The sequence below is a fragment of the Dama dama genome, chromosome 9, assembly GCF_033118175.1.
Source record: "Dama dama isolate Ldn47 chromosome 9, ASM3311817v1, whole genome shotgun sequence".
Lineage (NCBI taxonomy): Eukaryota > Metazoa > Chordata > Mammalia > Artiodactyla > Cervidae > Dama > Dama dama.
In genome coordinates, this window is record NC_083689.1 from 11,162,723 (window position 1) to 11,180,724 (window position 18,002).

Here is an 18,002-nt window from a genome sequence, read left to right on the forward strand (position 1 = left end):
GCACAGCCTGGAGTTGACGCGCTGCGGGGCGGGCTGCCTGCTCGCCTCTGAAGAGGGGCTCTCCTCTGCCTGTGGTGCTGGCCCAGGGGGCCCACGCTCAGCCGTCAGCTCATCCCTTGGGCCAGGGAGTAGGCTGCTGTGGAAGGAAGATGGGCTTGGGGGAGGTGGCTCTTCAGGCCGGCACCCAGATCAGGTCTCCCTGTGGTCTGAAGCCCACAGGGCTGAGGTCTGGGAGGGAGAGCAAAGCCAACAGCCAGGCGGACAGCTCAGGGGGGAGCCGCCCGAAGTCTGTGGCTCTGTCACGAATAGGAGAGGAGGGGCCAGAAGGAGAGAACCCGGCCTGTATGGAAGGTGCTGTGTGGGCACAGCCCCCGGGACTTCACTTGGACAAGCCAGCTGCCCTGGGGAAGAGGGGCCCTCGTTCCCACCGCCCTGCGCAGTGGACTTGCCCCACCCTTCTGGGGAAGTGTCCCTGCTCCAGCAGGTGGGGCCCACCCCGGGGCTTCCGCAGAGAGAAGTTCGCCTGGCCCACTGAGCCTTGTGGTTGACTGTGACCGGACTTGTGGCCACCGGGAAACTCCTACAGCCTCCCCAAGCCTGCAGCCTTCCCCCTCCCCTCCCTTCTAGGTCAGGGTGTCTCCTGTCGGAGCCTGGGGCAGGTACTAGGAAGGTCAGGCTGCAGTGGGCACGCCTCCCGACCCACAGCCCCACCTCCAGAAAGTGTGTGAAAGTGTGAGTCGCTCAGTCGTGTCCAACTCTTTGCAACCCCACGGGCTGTTGTAGCCCTCCAGACTCCTCTGTCCATGGGATTCTCCAGGCAGGAGTACTGGAGTGGGCTGCCATTTCCTTCTGCAGGGGATCTTCCCAATCCAGGGATCGAACCCAGGTCCCCTGCCTTGTAGGCAGTTTGTTTACTGTCTGAGCCACCAGGGAACGTCTCCTATAAATAGACACACGTGGGTGAGGCTGTACTGTTTGTTACAGTAAGAGCCTGGGAAGGTCAGAGGTCAGCACGGGGGCCCCATGAGGCCACGGGCACGGGCACAGTCCTCTGATGCAGCCTCGGGAGGTGACGGAGAGCCGGGTGCAGAGCTGCCTGTGTCTCAAGAGCCCTGTGCGAGCCTCGGAAAGTCAAGACTCTCAGCGTTTCCTTACACATGCAGACAGAAACCAGCGGCTGCTCTAGGGGTGGGTGTGGCTTGGGGCCTCTGCGTCCCAGCCACACTACTGGCGTCCCCCGCCCACCCAGAAGTCCCAGCTCAGGTGGGAGGGGGCGTGGGGATTTTCACCGCAGCTTCTGGTGGGCTCCGCCCCGTCTCTTCTCCGTGGGTTCTCCTGGGGGCAGAACCACACCTCTGGTGACTCGAGGTTCGGAATGAACTGACAGAGTCGGGGCAGCCTTTGTACCTTAGGGCCGCCCAGCTACTGTGTCAAGTGACAAAAAAACTCGTGTATCCAGAGGGGCCTGAGGTCAGGTTGTCACAGGCCCCGCGTGTGCCGAGCCCTGCTTGTGCCTGCAGTAGGGCATCAGTCACGGGCTCTGACCCCTGACCCTTCGTGCCCACTTCCCAGACAGAAGCAGGCCAGCTGGGCCTGAGGCACTGGGCCTGGTCTGGGTCTCAGAACTCAAGGGGACAGGCAGAAGTCCTTAGGGACGCCTGGGGACCCTCAGAAATGTGGCCCTAGGAAGCAGCGTCAGAGAGCGTGGTCTTGGAGCTGGGCATGGAGGCGGATGTGCGGGCAGGTGGCGCAGCAGAGGCCAGCAGGGTGGGAAGGCAGGTGCCCTGGGCTGAGGCGCCGCAGACAGGTCGGGCGTGACTCAGGGCCGGGGCCTGCCTCTGGACGTGCAGCTGGTGTCCAGGGTTCTGTATGGAGTGTGGCCCCAGGCTTTTGGCTTCTCCCACATTAGTTTTAGAATTGCAAGACCAAAACACGGGCAACTCAGTTAACAGATCAGAATCATGTTAAGTATGCCCTAGCCTGGGCTTGGACACAGAGCTGCCGAATTGACTGTCTCACCCCCTGGGTACCTTAGTAACCCAGGCAGCTAATTGGGCAAATGAATGGTATCAGGTAGGAACCTGGCCTCCAGCAGATCCTGGAGGCTCATCCTGTGGGCCCCCCTTGCCAAACGCCCGGAGAGGGGTCTGGTTGCTCATGGATGGTTCTGACATGTCGGCAGGCCTTGCTGGGAGAAGCCCCTCGTCCTTGGGCCACACCCCCCAAGTGTAGCCTCACAGCCTCATTTCCCACCCATTCTGAACACCTGTCTCCCGTGTCCTCATGGAGAGCTGCCTTGCTGGGACCTGGGCCTTCCAGAACTGCCCTCTCGGCAAGAGCCCACAAAATCCCAAAGCCTGCCCCTTGGAGCCAAAGGGACAGATCCAGGAGCCGGAAATGAATTTCAACCCAGGACGAATTTAAACCCAGGATGGCCGAGTGGGTTTGTCTGGTGAGCTGCACACAGGTCCTCACCACTAACATGGCTAACTCCACATCACGTTGTGAAACTAATTCCCCATCCTTCCTGTTTAGTTGCAAGTAATCCCCCACCCTTTTTTTTTTTTAATTGTTGGGCTCTTACAGTGATCTTTTTCTGCTCGACCATGACTTTGTAAAAACTCAGTGTGATCGTGAATGTGTTGCCCTACTAAAATGAATCACTTTGAAACACGCCTGCATGTGAGCTTTCTAAAGATGATGTAAATTTTAGCTGTGGTGGATGGGGAGGGGAGAAGGGTCATCTGAAGTGGTTTTCTAGGACCGCCCACAAAACCATTAAGCCTCCGGGATAAAGGGAGAGGAAAGCGGAGACCCACGCCGATTCCCCCCGGAGTCCGTCCCACAAGCCACATTCCAGCTCTTTCCAAGGGAAGGATAGAGCTTCCCAGGGAGCTGGTGCCCGGCTCCTCAGTCAGGACCCTTGTTCTGTCCCTGGTCAGTAACTTGAATTTCTTCTTCTTTTTTTTTTTTCTCCTTTTTTTTTCTCTCCTAAATTTTCTAGGTAAAAGTACACCCGTAAGCCAGCTTGGTTCTGCAGACTTTACCGAACCCCCTGATCCATTCCAGCCACTTGGGGCCGACAGCAGTGACCCGTTCCAAAATAAAAAGGGGTTTGGGGACCCGTTTAGTGGAAAAGATCCATTTGCTCCCTCCTCTTCAGCTAAACCTTCTAAAGCCTCCTCTTTGGGCTTTGCAGACTTCACCTCTGTAAGTTGAGTTCTCCGCCTTCCATGCCATCCCTTCCTCCCCCTGCTCCGCTTGCAACTTCCTTGGGGTTATCATTATTATTATTATTATTTGTCTCTTTCAAATGGCAAAGCTCCTCCTGGCCCCAAGTCTCCCGGAACCTCACGCCATCACCCGTGTTATTTATTCTGTACTGCTGCTTGCTGTAAGAAAAAAATGGTTTCTCAATAAAAGAAAAAGAGAGCACTGGTTTGGATACTCTGTGATGAGGATGCCTTTTCCTTCCGGCAGGATGGCCCAGAATGCCTGTTTCTTTATCTTTCATGGTAGACTCTCTGTAGTAGTTCTGTTGCCCAGAGGCTTTTGTGTTCGTTCATTTTTTTGGGAGGAGGGGGAAGCCACCACGTCAAACACTTCTGAAGTACGAAAACAAGATCGTTAAAGTTACATCTGGGTGCTGCTGTCCTCAAAAAGTCTCTGTGCGAGATTTCTTACGGTCCCAGTTTAGGGCAGCAAGGATTCAGGCAGGTCACACCAAGGGAAAGCAGTTTGATTTGTTTTAAAAAAACTTTTTATCAGCTATGGAGAAAACTGAAATGCAACCTAGAACAGCCGCTCTGAAGCCCCTTCCTTGTGCAGGGAGGAAAAAAAACAAAAAACAAAACCAAAACTCAGAAAGCCGTTTAGCAGAGTGAAATGTCTTTTCAGAAGCTAACCCGGGGATTTTGAAAGCCTGGCTCTGTGTCTCGGTTTGAAAAAAAGATTCCAGGCTGTAAAAGACTTTCATGTTAGTGTACTTTCAGCACCCTCATGAGTACCCAAAGGTCTTGTTCTCAGAGAGCTTCAGACGTTGTCTTCCCAGAAACAGTTTCCCTGTCTGTTGCGCTCCTAATGTTGTTTTTAAGAAGGCTTTCTTCGCTCGGTTTGACAGAGTACCTTGTTTCCTCGTTAGGTGTGAGGTGTATTGTTTATAGATGCTTCAGCTCCTAGAATGTCTGTCTTAAAGCAAGCACCGCCGTTCCTGTGCCCAGCACACGCCTGATTCATGTCAGATCCAGCTCATGCACAGCTAGGCTGTGGCTTATTGAAATTGTCCAAGATGCTGACACGTTCCTGGCTCTTGGCAACCTGTAAATATTTTACAACTGCAGTTGGCCTGGTTTTGTTGACAGCCAGTGCACACTGGATATATACAAATGGTGATATTGTTAAATAAAAGCCAGAAACAAAACCTGCTTTATCTACAGTTTCTTGAATAGCACTGCTTCTATTTTTTGGTTAAAAAGAAACACCGATGGAAAAAAACTGAGCTATTCACGTGTGACTCGGGTACTGTGTTTAGGGTAGGGGGGAAGGGTAAGTGGATTTTGAACAGCAGTTTGAAGAAATGATTGTTCTCTCTCTGAAATGCACAGTTGTATTTCTTACAGTCCCCCTCCTGCCCCCAATGGCTGGTTTTTGAAACAGTTTTTTTTTTACCCCCCAAATTTCAAATTATCATTTAGTTCATCATTTCTGGGCATTTCAGCACAGTTGTTAACTTCCTATTTTAAAACACCCGCGGGGTTGAGTCACCCTCAGTTCCAGGCAAGGAATTGGGTTCTGCCAGTTTTCTGGCGGTATAGAAACCGCCTGCAATACAGGAGACCTGGGTTTGATCCCTGGGTTGGGAAGATCCCCTGGAGGAGGGCATGGCAACCCACTCCAGTATTCTTGCCTGGAGAATCCCAGGGACACAGGAGCCTGGCGGGCTACAGTCCCTGGGGTCGCAAAGAGTCGGACACGACTGATAGACTTGCACTCAGTCTGCAGCCCTGCTGTCTTATGTTTAAAATCACCTTTCCCACTTCAGACACCCCAGTCTTCCCAGGGGGAAATCAGCTGACTGGGAGGTTCAGCCCCTTGCGATGTGGGGAAGTGGGGGAAGGCGGGACACCTAGCTGATTCGTGTTGTCCCCTCAGTCACACAGAACTGCCCCACCTCTGGGGAGTGTCTTTCATGTTCGTAGTGTCCAGGGACTTGGTCCATTGCCTGATGGTGTCTTTGTTCACTGGACCTGAGGGATAGGTGCCAAGAAGGCCAAAGCTGGTTCCTCGAGTCTGTGTACTTCAGCTTCCTGGGGGAGACACAGAGTGCCCAGCAGCCTGGCAACGTGACTCTTAAGCTCAGACGTTCTAAGCATGCTGGCAGGACATGTTGTGAACCCATGCTGAAGCAGCCTGGTCCGCGTTGGCTGTCAGGGAAGCCAGTGTCTCGCGAGTACCCAGTCCCGCTCCCCTGCCCCCTTGGCGCCCCAGCGCTGCCTCTCTGGAACCCTCTGATTTACAGACCCCGAGTCTCCATCAATGGGTTTCTTGTGCTTGTAGCAGCTCACAGGAAGCCTCTCTGGTGTTTCTTTTAAAACGAGCCTTTTCTGTCTCAGGCAAATGTGCTTTATTAGGAAGTCGTATTTCTAGGTGAGCCAAACAGCGCTTTCTTTCGGAAGGCCGCATTAAGAGCAAATATCGGATGGGATAAGTTGCGCTTTGCCTCGTCAGACGAGTTGGATACGTTTTCAGCAGCAGGATGAGCGAGCTAACGGGAAGCGGCGAGAAGTGTCCCCACGCGAGGTGACAGCAGGCTGGGCGCACACGCTGTCCATCCCCGTGGAGGAATGGTGCTGTTGCTTCACGTGCAGAGGGCTCTGACCCTCAGATTTCCACGGAGAGGCCGCCAAAATCAACCCACCCAGAGTCTATCGGGCCCCGCTGTGTGAGGTGTCTCAAGGGGGCGGAGTGCTCACGACCTGCCGGGTCGCCCCGGCCCCTCGCCGTCATGAGTGAAGTAGGAACTGGAGCTGGCCATTCGCCGAGCAGCCCTGCGCGCGCAGGTGTTCCAGAGGCGGGCCGCCACGTGGCGCACCTGACGCATCCGGGTCGAGGACCAGGGCGTGGCTTGGGCACGGGCCGCCGCCAGGCCCCGGAGGGGATGCGCTGCTGATTCAAGACGCGGAGGGAGCCACAGAGAAGCCGCTGCCTTGAGTCTGACCGCGTGCCCGCTGTGAGTCTGCATCCTGGAGCCTAAGCTCGCCTCCAACGAGTCCTCCCCGAAGGCATCTAGAACGTTCCCGTCAGCACGTTTGCTTTGAACTCACAGACTCCTGGAGCAGGAGGTTGCCGGGCTGAGCAGGCCCCACCGAGGTGCAGGCCTGCTTCTCGTTGGCCCCCCCGCCCCCCCGCCCCCGCTACCCGCCCGCTCCTCCGGGCTGGCGAGGGCGAGGTCCCCTGTCCGCCCAGCTGCCTGTCCCCTCCCACTGCTGTCAGCGGCACCGTGGAGTCGTTCCCATCGGCATTTGTTGTTCTTTCCTTGTTTTTCTCCTGAAGAGGTGTTGGAAAATTCCCCAGAGGTGGGGGAGGGGAGGGCAGTTATCTGTGGCCAGTGGTGGAAATACGAGGGGCGGGGACTGGCTTTCAAGAGTCCAAGCTGGAGACCCATCTGATCCCTGAGTGTTTTTCTGGGCCATTTCTCTTAAGAAACCAGGACTTGACCTATGTGCCCGGAGGGCGGCTCCTCTTCACACTGACCCTCATCTGCCCCTGCCTGACTCCCCAGACAGGTGGAAGGAGGCCTTCTGAGCTGTTCCATCTCCTCCCCCTCCTCGGGGCCACACCTGGCTCCAAACCAGGCTCCCCAAGGCCAGCCCTCCCCTGCCCAGTCCCCGTTGTCTGGCCCCATCACCCCAAGACTAGTGGTCAGGTCATGAAACATTGACAAACGGCCAGTCCCATTGCCCTACTTTGCTTGTCCCTGGAGTGTCCTTGGGAAAATCTTAGCTCCTTTCTGGGGCACATCGGTTCACTGTCCCAGATCCTTGGGGTTCAGCTGACTTCTCCACATAGAGGAGAGATGCTGACCCAGGCAGGCTAGGGGCCCAAACAGGCTGCAGCTCTGCTGGGGGTCAGCGGTGCCGGAGGCACCCCACCTGGAGACAGAGCACAGTGACGGGGGGGCCTCTGGGGCCGGGGACTCCCGCCAGGGGGAGAACGTGTGACGTCTGCCTTTCCTTTACATAGAGCTGGAAGTCCATCGCTTGAATGGTTTGAAATCACCCATCTTGGGAGAAGGAAGTGGCAACCCACTCCAGTAATTCTTGCCTGGAGAATCCCATGGACAGAGGAGCCTGGCAGGCTACATTCCATGGGGTCGCAGGAGTTGGGACACGACTTAGTGACTAAACCATCATCTTGGGATCAAAACGGTTTCTTCCCTTGTTTTAAACAAAAATTTTTTTAAAGTTGCACCTTTTGGAAAAGGACCCCTACCCTCCCCCCACCACCACCACCAAGAATGAAAAACTCCTGGACCAAATGACCATGTGATTGCCGAGGGCTCCTGTGAATGTTCAAGTACAAAGTGGCTCTTAGCATCTCCCAGAGCCTCTGGGACCGTGGCTGAGACAGAGCTGCCGCATCTCGGGACCCTGTCATCTCGTTTGGCCTCAAGGTCCCTGAACACGTTGGAGACTCGGAGATCTATTTGAGTGTGAAGTCTCCAGCCCCAGCACCTCTCGCCCAGGCATCATGGCCTGTCATGGAGGCCCAGGCTCTGTGGGTTCGGCGTCCCATCTCCTTGGGGTTCAGCTGACTCTGCTCCCCAGCTACTTCGAGATGACCGTGCCATCCCCCAACAGGAGGCCCAGTAGAGCTTCTCTGTCTCCCCCCCTCACCCCCTGTGAAGCCTCCTCCAGGCCGGAGGGGGGGGCGGGGGGGTGTCCCTGGAAGTCTCTTAATGTCCCTAATCTGATGCCTGGCCTCCACCTGCTTCAGCTCCCAGCAGGGATGGGGCGTCTGGTTTCTCTCTGAGGTGGAGGTGGAGGTTAAGGTCAGACCCAGCCCCACGTGTCTCAGTGCATGTAACCACCTTTAAGACTGGGGGTCAGGACTGGGGCATGCACGTCCCCTCTGCATCCCCAACCAAGAGGTGGCTTCTGGCTTTTCCTGGTTTTCACCCCCTGCACACCAGGCACCCCCCCCCCCCCAACACATCCCAGCCTGGCGTTTCCCCACACCCGCGATCCCCCCACGGCAGACCTCCACATCCTCTCTGCCCCAGCCAGCTGGCAGGCAGGCACCATTTCAGGGACCGTGTAACCCACCCTCCGTTTTTCCTTTGCAGTTTGGCAATGAGGAGCAGCAGCTGGCATGGGCCAAGCGGGAGAGCGAGAAGGCGGAGCAGGAGAGGCTGGCGCGGCTGCGGCGGCAGGAGCAGGAAGACCTGGAGCTGGCCATTGCACTCAGCAAGGCCGACATGCCCGCTGCCTAGGTGCGGCCCCGCTCTCAAGTGCCCGGAGGCAGGATGGAGAGGACATGGAAATCCCTACATATACACACACACTCGCTCTTGGTGGTCCCCGAGTCACAGCCACTGTTACGTCAAGGACTTGCTGGTCAGAGAGCCCTGGGCACTGGATGCCTCACCCAGGAAGAGGAGACACGGTTCACCCCAGCAGAGGGAGGCCCGAGGAGAGGCCAAGGACCCACCTGTTCGCTGTGACACCCCCGCCTCCCTCCTGGAACTGGCAGGCAGAGCACGGGGCGAGCAGAGGAAGCGCCTGTCTCCTTACCCTCACCCGCTGCTCACACCCGGGCACACCCAGCCGATGCCTCCCTGACTCCCCTACCAGACAGACACCCCGGTGATGTATGCATTCATTGTATAAAAATTAAGTTTGAATGATTAATATAAAATATTTTAATACAAAACAGAAGAATCCTTTTTTTTTTCCCCACTTACCTGTTGTTTTCCTTGCATGAAGGTCCACACATGATGGACTGCAGGAGTTCCCTGCAGTCCAGGGATTAAGACTCCATGCTGCCTGTGCAGAGGCATGGGTTCAATCCCTGGTCGAGGACCTAAGGTCCCACATGCTAAAGGGGGAAAAAAAATTTCTAAGTGTTTGAGCAGAGGCCACAGAAAAAAGCCAGTTTGGGAAGTTTTCAGAGGTTGCCCTGTAGCTCCGATTGCAGAGTGCTTCTGAAATGGTGGGCGGTGACCTCCCTGCCCTGTAACCAGGGCAGGTGGCCCTCAGTCACCGTGTTGCCGTTTGAAATGAGATTCCCGCCGTACAGTTCACTGGAGCCCCGTCCAGTCTGTGCGAGGGGCAAGGCCGGTGGGGCGGGCCTCCTCAGCAGGCACCCATATTCAGAATCGGCACACAGGGAGAGACTTCCACCAGCATGCAGTCCCCGGAAACCCCTAGAACCTTCCAGAAGCATGGACATCACTGTTGGGATGACATCCGGAGTAGCTGAGGCTGTCACACGTTTGCTTTCTGCTGGGCCTCGTACGTCCCCAGAGAGACAAGACGGCCCAGGCCGACCGACATCTCTCAGGTGAAGATGGTCCAAACGCATGCCTCTGAGCAGCCTGAGCACAGAGAAATGGAGTAGAGAAGCCCTGACCTTAAACCTAGGCAGGAAGGGGGCGAGACACCCTTGCCAGGACTAACGTGGCCCAGACTGTTCCACGTCAGAAGCAGCCTTTACTGGAAATGGCAGGGCACACACAGGCCGAGCCCCTCTGCTACCTAGAAGCCCTTCTCTATCTCTCCCTCTTTTTGTTTTTCCGCAAAGCTCACAACTTACAGGATCTTAGTTCCCCAACAAGGGATTGAATCCACACCCTCAGCAGTGAAAGCATGGAGTCCTCACCATAGGACCCCCAGGGAATTCCCATAAAAGCCCTTTCTTGAAAAGTTCCTATTCAGAACGTGTTCTGGGTCTCTAGGCTCCAGTCCCTGTCTTCTCCCCTTCTTTCCTCAGCTTGGGCAGCTGTTGACAACCCCCTTCCTACCCCAGATGCTTTAGCCTAACCAGGGAATCGTTCTGAGAGAGGCATCTGTTTGCTTGTTTTTGCACTTTAGGAAACTTAATTTTTTAGACCAGTTTTAGATGTGCAGAAAAATCACAAAGAGAAGAGGAAGAGTTCCCATAAGCCCCTCATGACTTCCTTTCTTTTTAACATCTTACCTCAGGCTGGTATGTTTGTTATAACAAAGGAACCCAGTATTGGGACGTGATTATTAATTAAAGTCTACACCCGATTCATGGGGCTTCCTAAGTGGCACTAGTGTAAAGAATCGGCCTGCCAATCCAGGAGACACCAGAGATGTGGGTTTGATCCATGGGTCGGGAAGATCCCTGGAAGAGGGCATGGCAGCCCACTCCAGTATTCGTGCATGGGAAATGCCATGGCCTGGGGAGCCTGGTGGGCTACAGTCCATGGGGTCGCAAAGAGCTGGGCACACACACCTGGCTCATATGTCAGTTTTGCACCCTAATGCCCCTTTCCTATCCCAGTATTTCACATGACATTTGGTTGTCCTGTCTCCCTAGGTGCCTCTGGGCTGAGATAGTTGCTCAAGACTTTCCTTGATTTTGACGACCTCGATGGTTGTGTGGAGTGGTCTGCTGTCTTGTATGTGGTCTCCTGTTGAGATGTGTGCATGTTTTCCTCATGGTTACTCTGCGGTGACGAGTTTGGGGAGGACCTCTGGGGTGAAACGCCCTTCTTGTCACATCGTATTGAGTCCATGTCATCAACCGGATTCATTACCATTGATGTTGACCTTCATCACCTGGGGACAGGTGTTTTTAATTTTTTGGCTGTGCTGGGTCTTTGTTTCTGCAGGGGCTTTCTCTCGTTGCAGCGAGTGGGGTCTACTCGTCATCGAGGTGCAGGGACTTCTCACTGTGGTGACTTCTCTTATGGTGAAGAGGCTCTGGGGTGCACAGGCTTCAGTAGTCACGGCACGTGGGCTGAGCAGGTGTGGAGCACGGGCTTAGCTGCTCACAGCATGTGGGATCTTCCTGGACCAGGGATTGAACCCCTGTCCCCTGCATTGGCAGGTGGATTCTTTACCACTGAGCTGCCAGGAAAGTCTGAGAGGTTTGTGCTGGAAACACAGCTTTTCAGACCCAGGTGTTCAGTCACACCATCGTGTATCAGAGCGGTACTCTGTGAGATTGAAAGTGAACCATAAGCTAGTGTTTAATAATAGATTTAGGGCAGTGAGATCAACCAGGACAGTGCAAGTCTTGGTAAATCTCCCTGAGGTCCTGGAGGGGGAGAGATTGCTTTGTGTCCGTGGAAGGTGATCTGGGTCTGGGACCTGGTACCTGCTGGGAGGTTGGTAGGCTTCCTAACCTCTGATGTGGCCTTAATCCTCTCTAGAAGAGGAAGTAGTCTCTAGAACATGGCTGGAGGCAATCCTTATAAGGCTTTCTCTTCCTGCCGCAGAACCATCAGAATAAATCTGAAAACCCATGCTGTTCATCCCATTATATCCTTTGGGTTGGGGGATCTGACTGGGCCACCTCTCCCAGAGGTGCTCAGAGCCATGTGCATGCGTGCTAAGTCACTTCAGTCATGTCTGACTCTTTGCAACCCTAGGGACTGTAGCCTGCCAAGCTCCTCTGTTCATGGGACTCTCCAGGCAAGAAGAACTGGAGTGGGGTGACATTCCCTCCTCCAGAGGATCTTCCCGACCCAGGGATCAAACCCACGGCTCCTGTGGCTCCTGCATTGCAGGTGGATTCTTTCCCTCTGAGCCACTGAGGAAGCCCTTGCTCACAGCTGACCACTCTTCAAAACTCAAGGTCCCTTACCTAGGACACTTCGAGTTGCGAACTTTTAAAAAATGCAAACGTGTGTTCACATGTCCAGTCGTGTAAGTTAGTTCACGAGTCTGGTGTCCGTTGTCATGTGTGTGCCTTCTCTAGAGATGGTTGTGCCTCTGTGTACTTCACAGTACTGTGTAGAGTACAGTAGTGAAGGTGAAAGTGTTAGTCACTCAGTCGTTTCCGACTCTTCGTGACCCCATGGACTGGAGCCCAGCAGCTTCTTCTGTCATAGAACTCCCTGGGCAAAAATACTGGAGTGGGTTGCCATTCCTTCTCCAAGGGATCTTCCCAACCCAGGGATCAAACTCTGTCTCCTGTGTCTCTCGCATTGAAGGCAGGTTCTTTGCCGCCTGAGCCACCAGGGAAGCCGGTACCTTTACTTCAAGGCCAGAATCTGTGCCATCAACGTGAGTGAGTGAAATCACAGGCATGGGGGAAACCGCAGCTTGCCCTCCGACTCCTGTTGCTGACGATCCTCCAGCTCCATCATCTCACCTCCTCTCCCTCTTCCAGCCAGTGACTCTTCCTGCCTGTTCACTCGATGCCAGCCCCTCTGTGTCAGCCGTGGTACTGTACTGTAAGGTTAAAACTGTTTATTTTTTTGTTTGTCTTTTATGTACTGTTTGTGTGAAAAATATCCTAAGCCTACTACAGTACAGTATGGTACAGCTGATTGTATTAGTTGGGTACCTAGGCTAACTTTGAACTAATTAGACTTACAAACATGCTCTCAGAATGACTTGTTCATATGTAGGTGACTTCCTGTAAATCTCTCTGGTCTAATGTGTCATTTCAGGCTGGTGTTTCCTTATTTTTGCCTTAGCAATGGCCACAGGACTAGAAAGGATCAGTTTCCATTCCAGTCCCAAAGAAAGGCAATGACAAAGAATGTTCAAACTACTGCACAATTGCACTCATTTCACACACTAGCAAAGTAATATTCTCCAAATTCTCAAATTTCTCAAATTCTCAAAATTCTCCAAGTCAGGCTTCAACAGTATGTGAACCATGAACTTCCAGATGTTCAAGCTGGATTTAGAAAAGGCAGAGGAACCAGAGAGCAAATTGCCAACATCTGTTGGATCATCAAAAAAGCAAGAGAGTTCCAGAAAAACGTCACCTTCTGCTTTATTGACTATACCACAAGCCTTTGACTCTGTGGATCACAATAAACTGTGTAAAAATCTTAAAGAGATGGGAATACCAGGCCACCTGACCTTATTCCTGAGAAATCTGTATACAGGTCAGGAAGCAACAGTTAGAACTGGATATGGAATAACAGACTGGTTCCAAATCAGGAAAGGAGTATGTCAAGGCTGTATATTGTCACCCTGCTTATTTAATTTATATGCAGAGTACATCATGAGAAACACTGGGCTGGAGGAAGCACAAGCTGGAATCAAGATTGCTGGGAGATATATCAATAACCTCAGATGACACCACCCTTATGGCAGAAAGTGAAGAAGAACTGAAGAGTCTCTTGATGAAAGTGAAAGAGGAGAGTGAAAAAGTTGGCTTAAAACCCAACATTCAGAAAACTAAGATCATGGCATCTGGTCCGATCACTTCATGGCAAATAGATGGGGAATCAACGGAAATAGTGAGAGCCTTTATTTTGGGGGGCTCCAAAAATCACTGCAGATGGTAACTACAGCCATGAAATTAGAAGACACTTGCTCCTTGGAAGAAGAGTTATGACCAATCTAGACAGCATATTAAAGAGCAGAGACATTACTTTGCCAATAAAGGTCCATCTAGTCAAAGCTATGGTTTTCCCGGTAGTCATGTACGGATGTGAGAGTTGGACTATAAGGGAAGCTGAGTGCCAAAGAATTGATGCTTTTGAACTGTGGTGTTGGAGAAGACTCTTGAGAATCCTTTGGACTGCAAGGAGATCCAGCCAGTCCATCTTAAAGGAGATCAGTCCTGGGTGTTCATTGGAAGGACTGATGTTGAAGCTGAAACTCTGTTACTTTGGCCACCTGATGGGAAGAACTGACTCATTTGAAAAGACCCTGATGCTGGGAAAGATTGAAGGTGGGAGAAAGGGAAGACAGAGGATGAGATGGCTGGATGGCATCACCGACTTGATGGACGTGATTTTGAGTAAACTCTGCAAGTTGATGATGGACCGGGAAGCCTGGCGTGCCACAGTCCATGGGGTCACAAAGAGTCGGACACAACAGAACAACTGAACTGAACTGAAATGTGTCATTTCAGGCTGGTGTTTCCTTATTTTTCTGTCTGGATGATGTGTCCTTTGGTGTAAGTGGGGTGTTAAGGGACCCCCCTTAACCAGTTTTAAACCCTGTTTCCTTCTTCCCCAGGTACACACACATGCACACACACACCCCTGATGTCTAAATTTGCATGTGTGTGCATGCTTAGTTGTGTCCAACTCTTTGTGACTGTAGCCCGCCAGGCTCCTCTGTCCATGGAATTTTCCGAGCAAGAATACTAGGGCGTGTTGCCATGCCCTCCTCCAGGGGATCTTCCCCACCCAGGGATTGAACCTGCATCTCCTGCATCAGCAGGCAGATTCTTTACCCCTGCACCATCTGGGAAACTGCTGTGTAAATAGCCAGCTTCAAATCCACCAATCCACTCACACTCCCATGGGTTCTCGCTCAGCCTCTTCCTTGGCAGAGAACACTCACACCCTTTCCTGGAAAAGCAAAGATTATCCAGTTTGAAAAACTTTGTTGTGAAAACTCTCCAAACATAATAGTGAGAAGAGTACAATAAACTCCCTTCACCTAGCCTCACTCTCTGGATTTTGCCACGTTCTCTTCACCCACCCCTTTCTTTCTCTCCCTCTCTCTGCAAACATGCTTTAAAGCCGTTCAGTGATGACATCACTTCACCCTTCCATGGTCAAGTGCACGCAGCTAAGACCTGTGGGACCTTCTCTCACAACCGGCAGGCATGGTCCTAAATCAAGACTGACACCTTCCTTTTATCAGTCACATCTGTCAGATGGGCGGCAGCTTGTGATTCTGCAGCATCATCAATTTACTACCCTGGTGCTTGGGAGTGCTTAGGGGCTGATGTGCCCTCCCCTCAGGCTCCCACCCATGGCAACTGGTTCCCAACCCCTTCATGGTCCAGCAACCCAGCTCCAGCTATGGTCGGACCGGAACCCAAGGGTCCGGGGTAGCTGGTCTGAGCAGCATTTTATCAAAGGATGATTGGTTATCTACACACTTGCTCCAATGACATGAAATCACATCTTCAAAGCCAAGTTCATTTAAAAGGACATTCTAGTCCTGGAACAGTGGTGGAAAGCTATTTTTAAAACAGGAAGTATCTGAGCAACAAAGAACCTGCCTCTTGAAATAATGGAGTAAATATTTCTGCCTCTTTATCAGATCTGGTGCCTTTGAAACATGGTCCTTTTTTTTTCCCCAAAATTTTCCCCGGTAAAAGTTACCAGGAGCTGTACAAATTGTATCATGAGCTGTTGTCGGAAAAACATAGAGGGAAATGGAAATGTGATCTTATCATGAGCGTATTCCAAAGAAATTACGTGATGTGGGCTTGCATGGTTGCAGTTGTGTTTGTCTCTTTAAATATCTCACTTTGATTTGCTTTCTGATGGCCGTGATGTGTGGTCTCTGCTTCGTGACCTTGGTCCCCCAGCCTCAGTCTCCTCATTTGGCTGAGGAGTTTGGACTATGCAACTAATGAAGACTTTCTAGCTACAGGGTCCTTAAGATGATTGTTCAGATCTCTAAAAAGGCACATACTTTAGGATCTCAGGTCATGTATAAGGAGAAAATGGAGTGGATGTCATCCTGCCAGCCTCATCTTTGTTGAAGATGTTTTGTCCACATGTAGACAACCATATTGCATTATAATCATCAAACTTGCTAAGAGACTGGAACTTGATTATTCCCACCACTCAAAATAAATGATCGTTATGTAATATGATAGATAGAGGTGCTAATTGCTACCATGGCAATCATTACAACAGAGAAATGTGTCACTCGCTGTCCACCTGAAACTATCACAACATTGTTAATTGACTATGAAGTGAAGTGAAGTTGCTCAGTCGTTTCCAACTCTTTGCGACCCCGTGGACTGTAGCCTGCCAGGCTCCTCCATCCATGGCATTCTCCAGGCAAGAATACTGGAGTGGGTTGCCATTTCCTTCTCCAGGGGATCTTCCCAACCCAGGGATCGAACCCAGGTCTCCCGCATTGCAGGCAAATGCTTTACCCTCTGAGCCACTAGGGAAGCCCCAATTGACTATACGCCAATACAAAACAGAAAGTTTAGTGAAAAATATATAGAAATGTGTAAAATCAGCATGTGATACACCTTAAATTGACCCAGTGTTAAATGTCAAATATATTTCAAAAAATTTTCTGAATAAAAATAAATAAAATATTTTCCATGCATAAAGTTTTAAAAAATATCCCACCAAAGGTGTTATTAAAAATAAACAGGTAACTGACTAAAATAAAACATTTGCAATGCCCATATCTGACAAAAAAAATTGTATTCAGAATATATATACCACTCCTACCAACAACTCATTAAAAAAAAGGGTCAAAGACTTAAAAAAAGACCTTTCACAAAGGAAGATGTGCAAATGGCAAACAAGCCTAAGTGCTCACCAAGGATAGTGATTTAGGAAATACAAACTAAAGCCATGTGCTATATAGGTGGTCAGATAAAAAAGACTGACAGTGTTAAACATTGACGAGAATGTAAAACAACCAGAAATTCCATACACTGCTGATGGGAATGTAAAAAATTTAAAAATATTTTGCCCACTCTTGATAATGATTTGATAGCTAAGGGAGAAATATTAATTTAAATAACACTAGGGACTTCCCTGGTGGTCCAGGGGTTAAGAATCCATCTTTTAATTTTTTTCTTATTTACTTATTTATTTTAATTGGAAGATAATTGGTTTACGAAATTGTGTTAGTTTCTGCCATACATCAACATGAATCAGCCATAGGTGTATATATATGTTCCCTCCCTCTGGAACCTCCCTCCCATCTCTCACCCCATCCCACCCCTCTAGGTGGTCACATATCACCACCTCGACCTCCCTAGGTTTGAGCTCCCTACATCACACAGCGAATTCCCACTGGCTGTCTCTTTTGCGTGTGGTGGTGTGTAGGTTTCAATGTTGCGCTTTTGGTTTGTCCCACTCTCTCCTTCCCCGACTGTGTCCACAGGTCTCTTCTCTGTGTCTGTTCCTATTGCTGCTCTGCGGATAGGCTCATCAGTACCATCTCTCTAGATCCCATACATATGTGTAAATATAAGACATTTGTTTTTCTCTTTCTGACTTACTTCACTCTGTATAGTAGGCGCTAGGTGCATTCACCTCATTCGAACTGACTCAAATGCGTTCCTTTTTCAAGAATCCAACTTGCAATGCAGGGAATGCTAGTTCTATCCCTGGTCGGGGAATTAAGATCCCATATGCTGCAGGGCAACTAAGCACCACAACCGCTGAGTCCAGTACTCTGGAGCCTGTGTGCCACAGCTAAGACCTGACACAGTCAAATAAATAAAAATTAAAAAAATAACACGCATTTCATATGATACAGTGTAATATCATATAGTGTAATACAGTATGTAAGTAATGTAAATCAGTAATATATCAATATCAATAATATATTGATATAAATATATTAATAATAAAAGTGTATATATCTTACAAGCTTTAAAAAACTAGTATAAGAAATGCTAGTTTAATAAGTGAACAATACTGAATTGCCAACAGTTTTTCTTCTACACTAACTTCAGCCAAGGGGAGAGAGAGGCCTACCCAAAGACCAGAAGCATAAGGACTCTTGAGATAGTGGTCTGCTATGAATACTGTTTCTTTGTACTGAAGACAAAGGGCAGAGTTTCCAATCCAAGAGCCAAAAAAAGACCCAAGACAAGATGTAGCCATTGTTCCACAGTAAACATACTTTTTAAAGGAAGTGGGGATCCTGGGTCTAAGAGAACAACGTGGTAGACCAGAACTCTGATTCCTTTCCGGTTCTAGATCCTAGGATAAGAGTCCCATGATTTCTCTTCTTTGAGGGAAACCACGGAAGACATGAAGCTATGCAGAGACCATGGGTGTGTTGGAGAGGACACAGCCTTGGAGTCAGACTGACTTGGTGTAAATCCAGCTCCCC

The 18,002-nt window shown here is 50.8% G+C and overlaps 1 protein-coding gene across 8 annotated transcripts in view; it reads left to right on the forward strand.

Moving 5' to 3' along the window:
• The window catches only part of EPS15L1 (epidermal growth factor receptor pathway substrate 15 like 1), a 106,077-nt gene extending 97,162 nt beyond the window's left edge, over positions 1–8,915 (forward strand). For 2 of the 8 annotated variants that reach the window (XM_061149963.1, XM_061149965.1), the window contains one exon: positions 8,345–8,487. In XM_061149963.1, coding sequence (XP_061005946.1) covers positions 8,345–8,355 — 11 coding nt within the window. In that variant the 3' untranslated portion in view covers positions 8,356–8,487. Of the gene's footprint in view, positions 1–3,004; positions 3,220–8,344 lie in introns of those variants that run through there. The other 6 variants (XM_061149962.1, XM_061149959.1, XM_061149960.1 and 3 more) reach the window with 6 other exon arrangements.
• Positions 8,916–18,002: the final 9,087 nt, after the last annotated feature.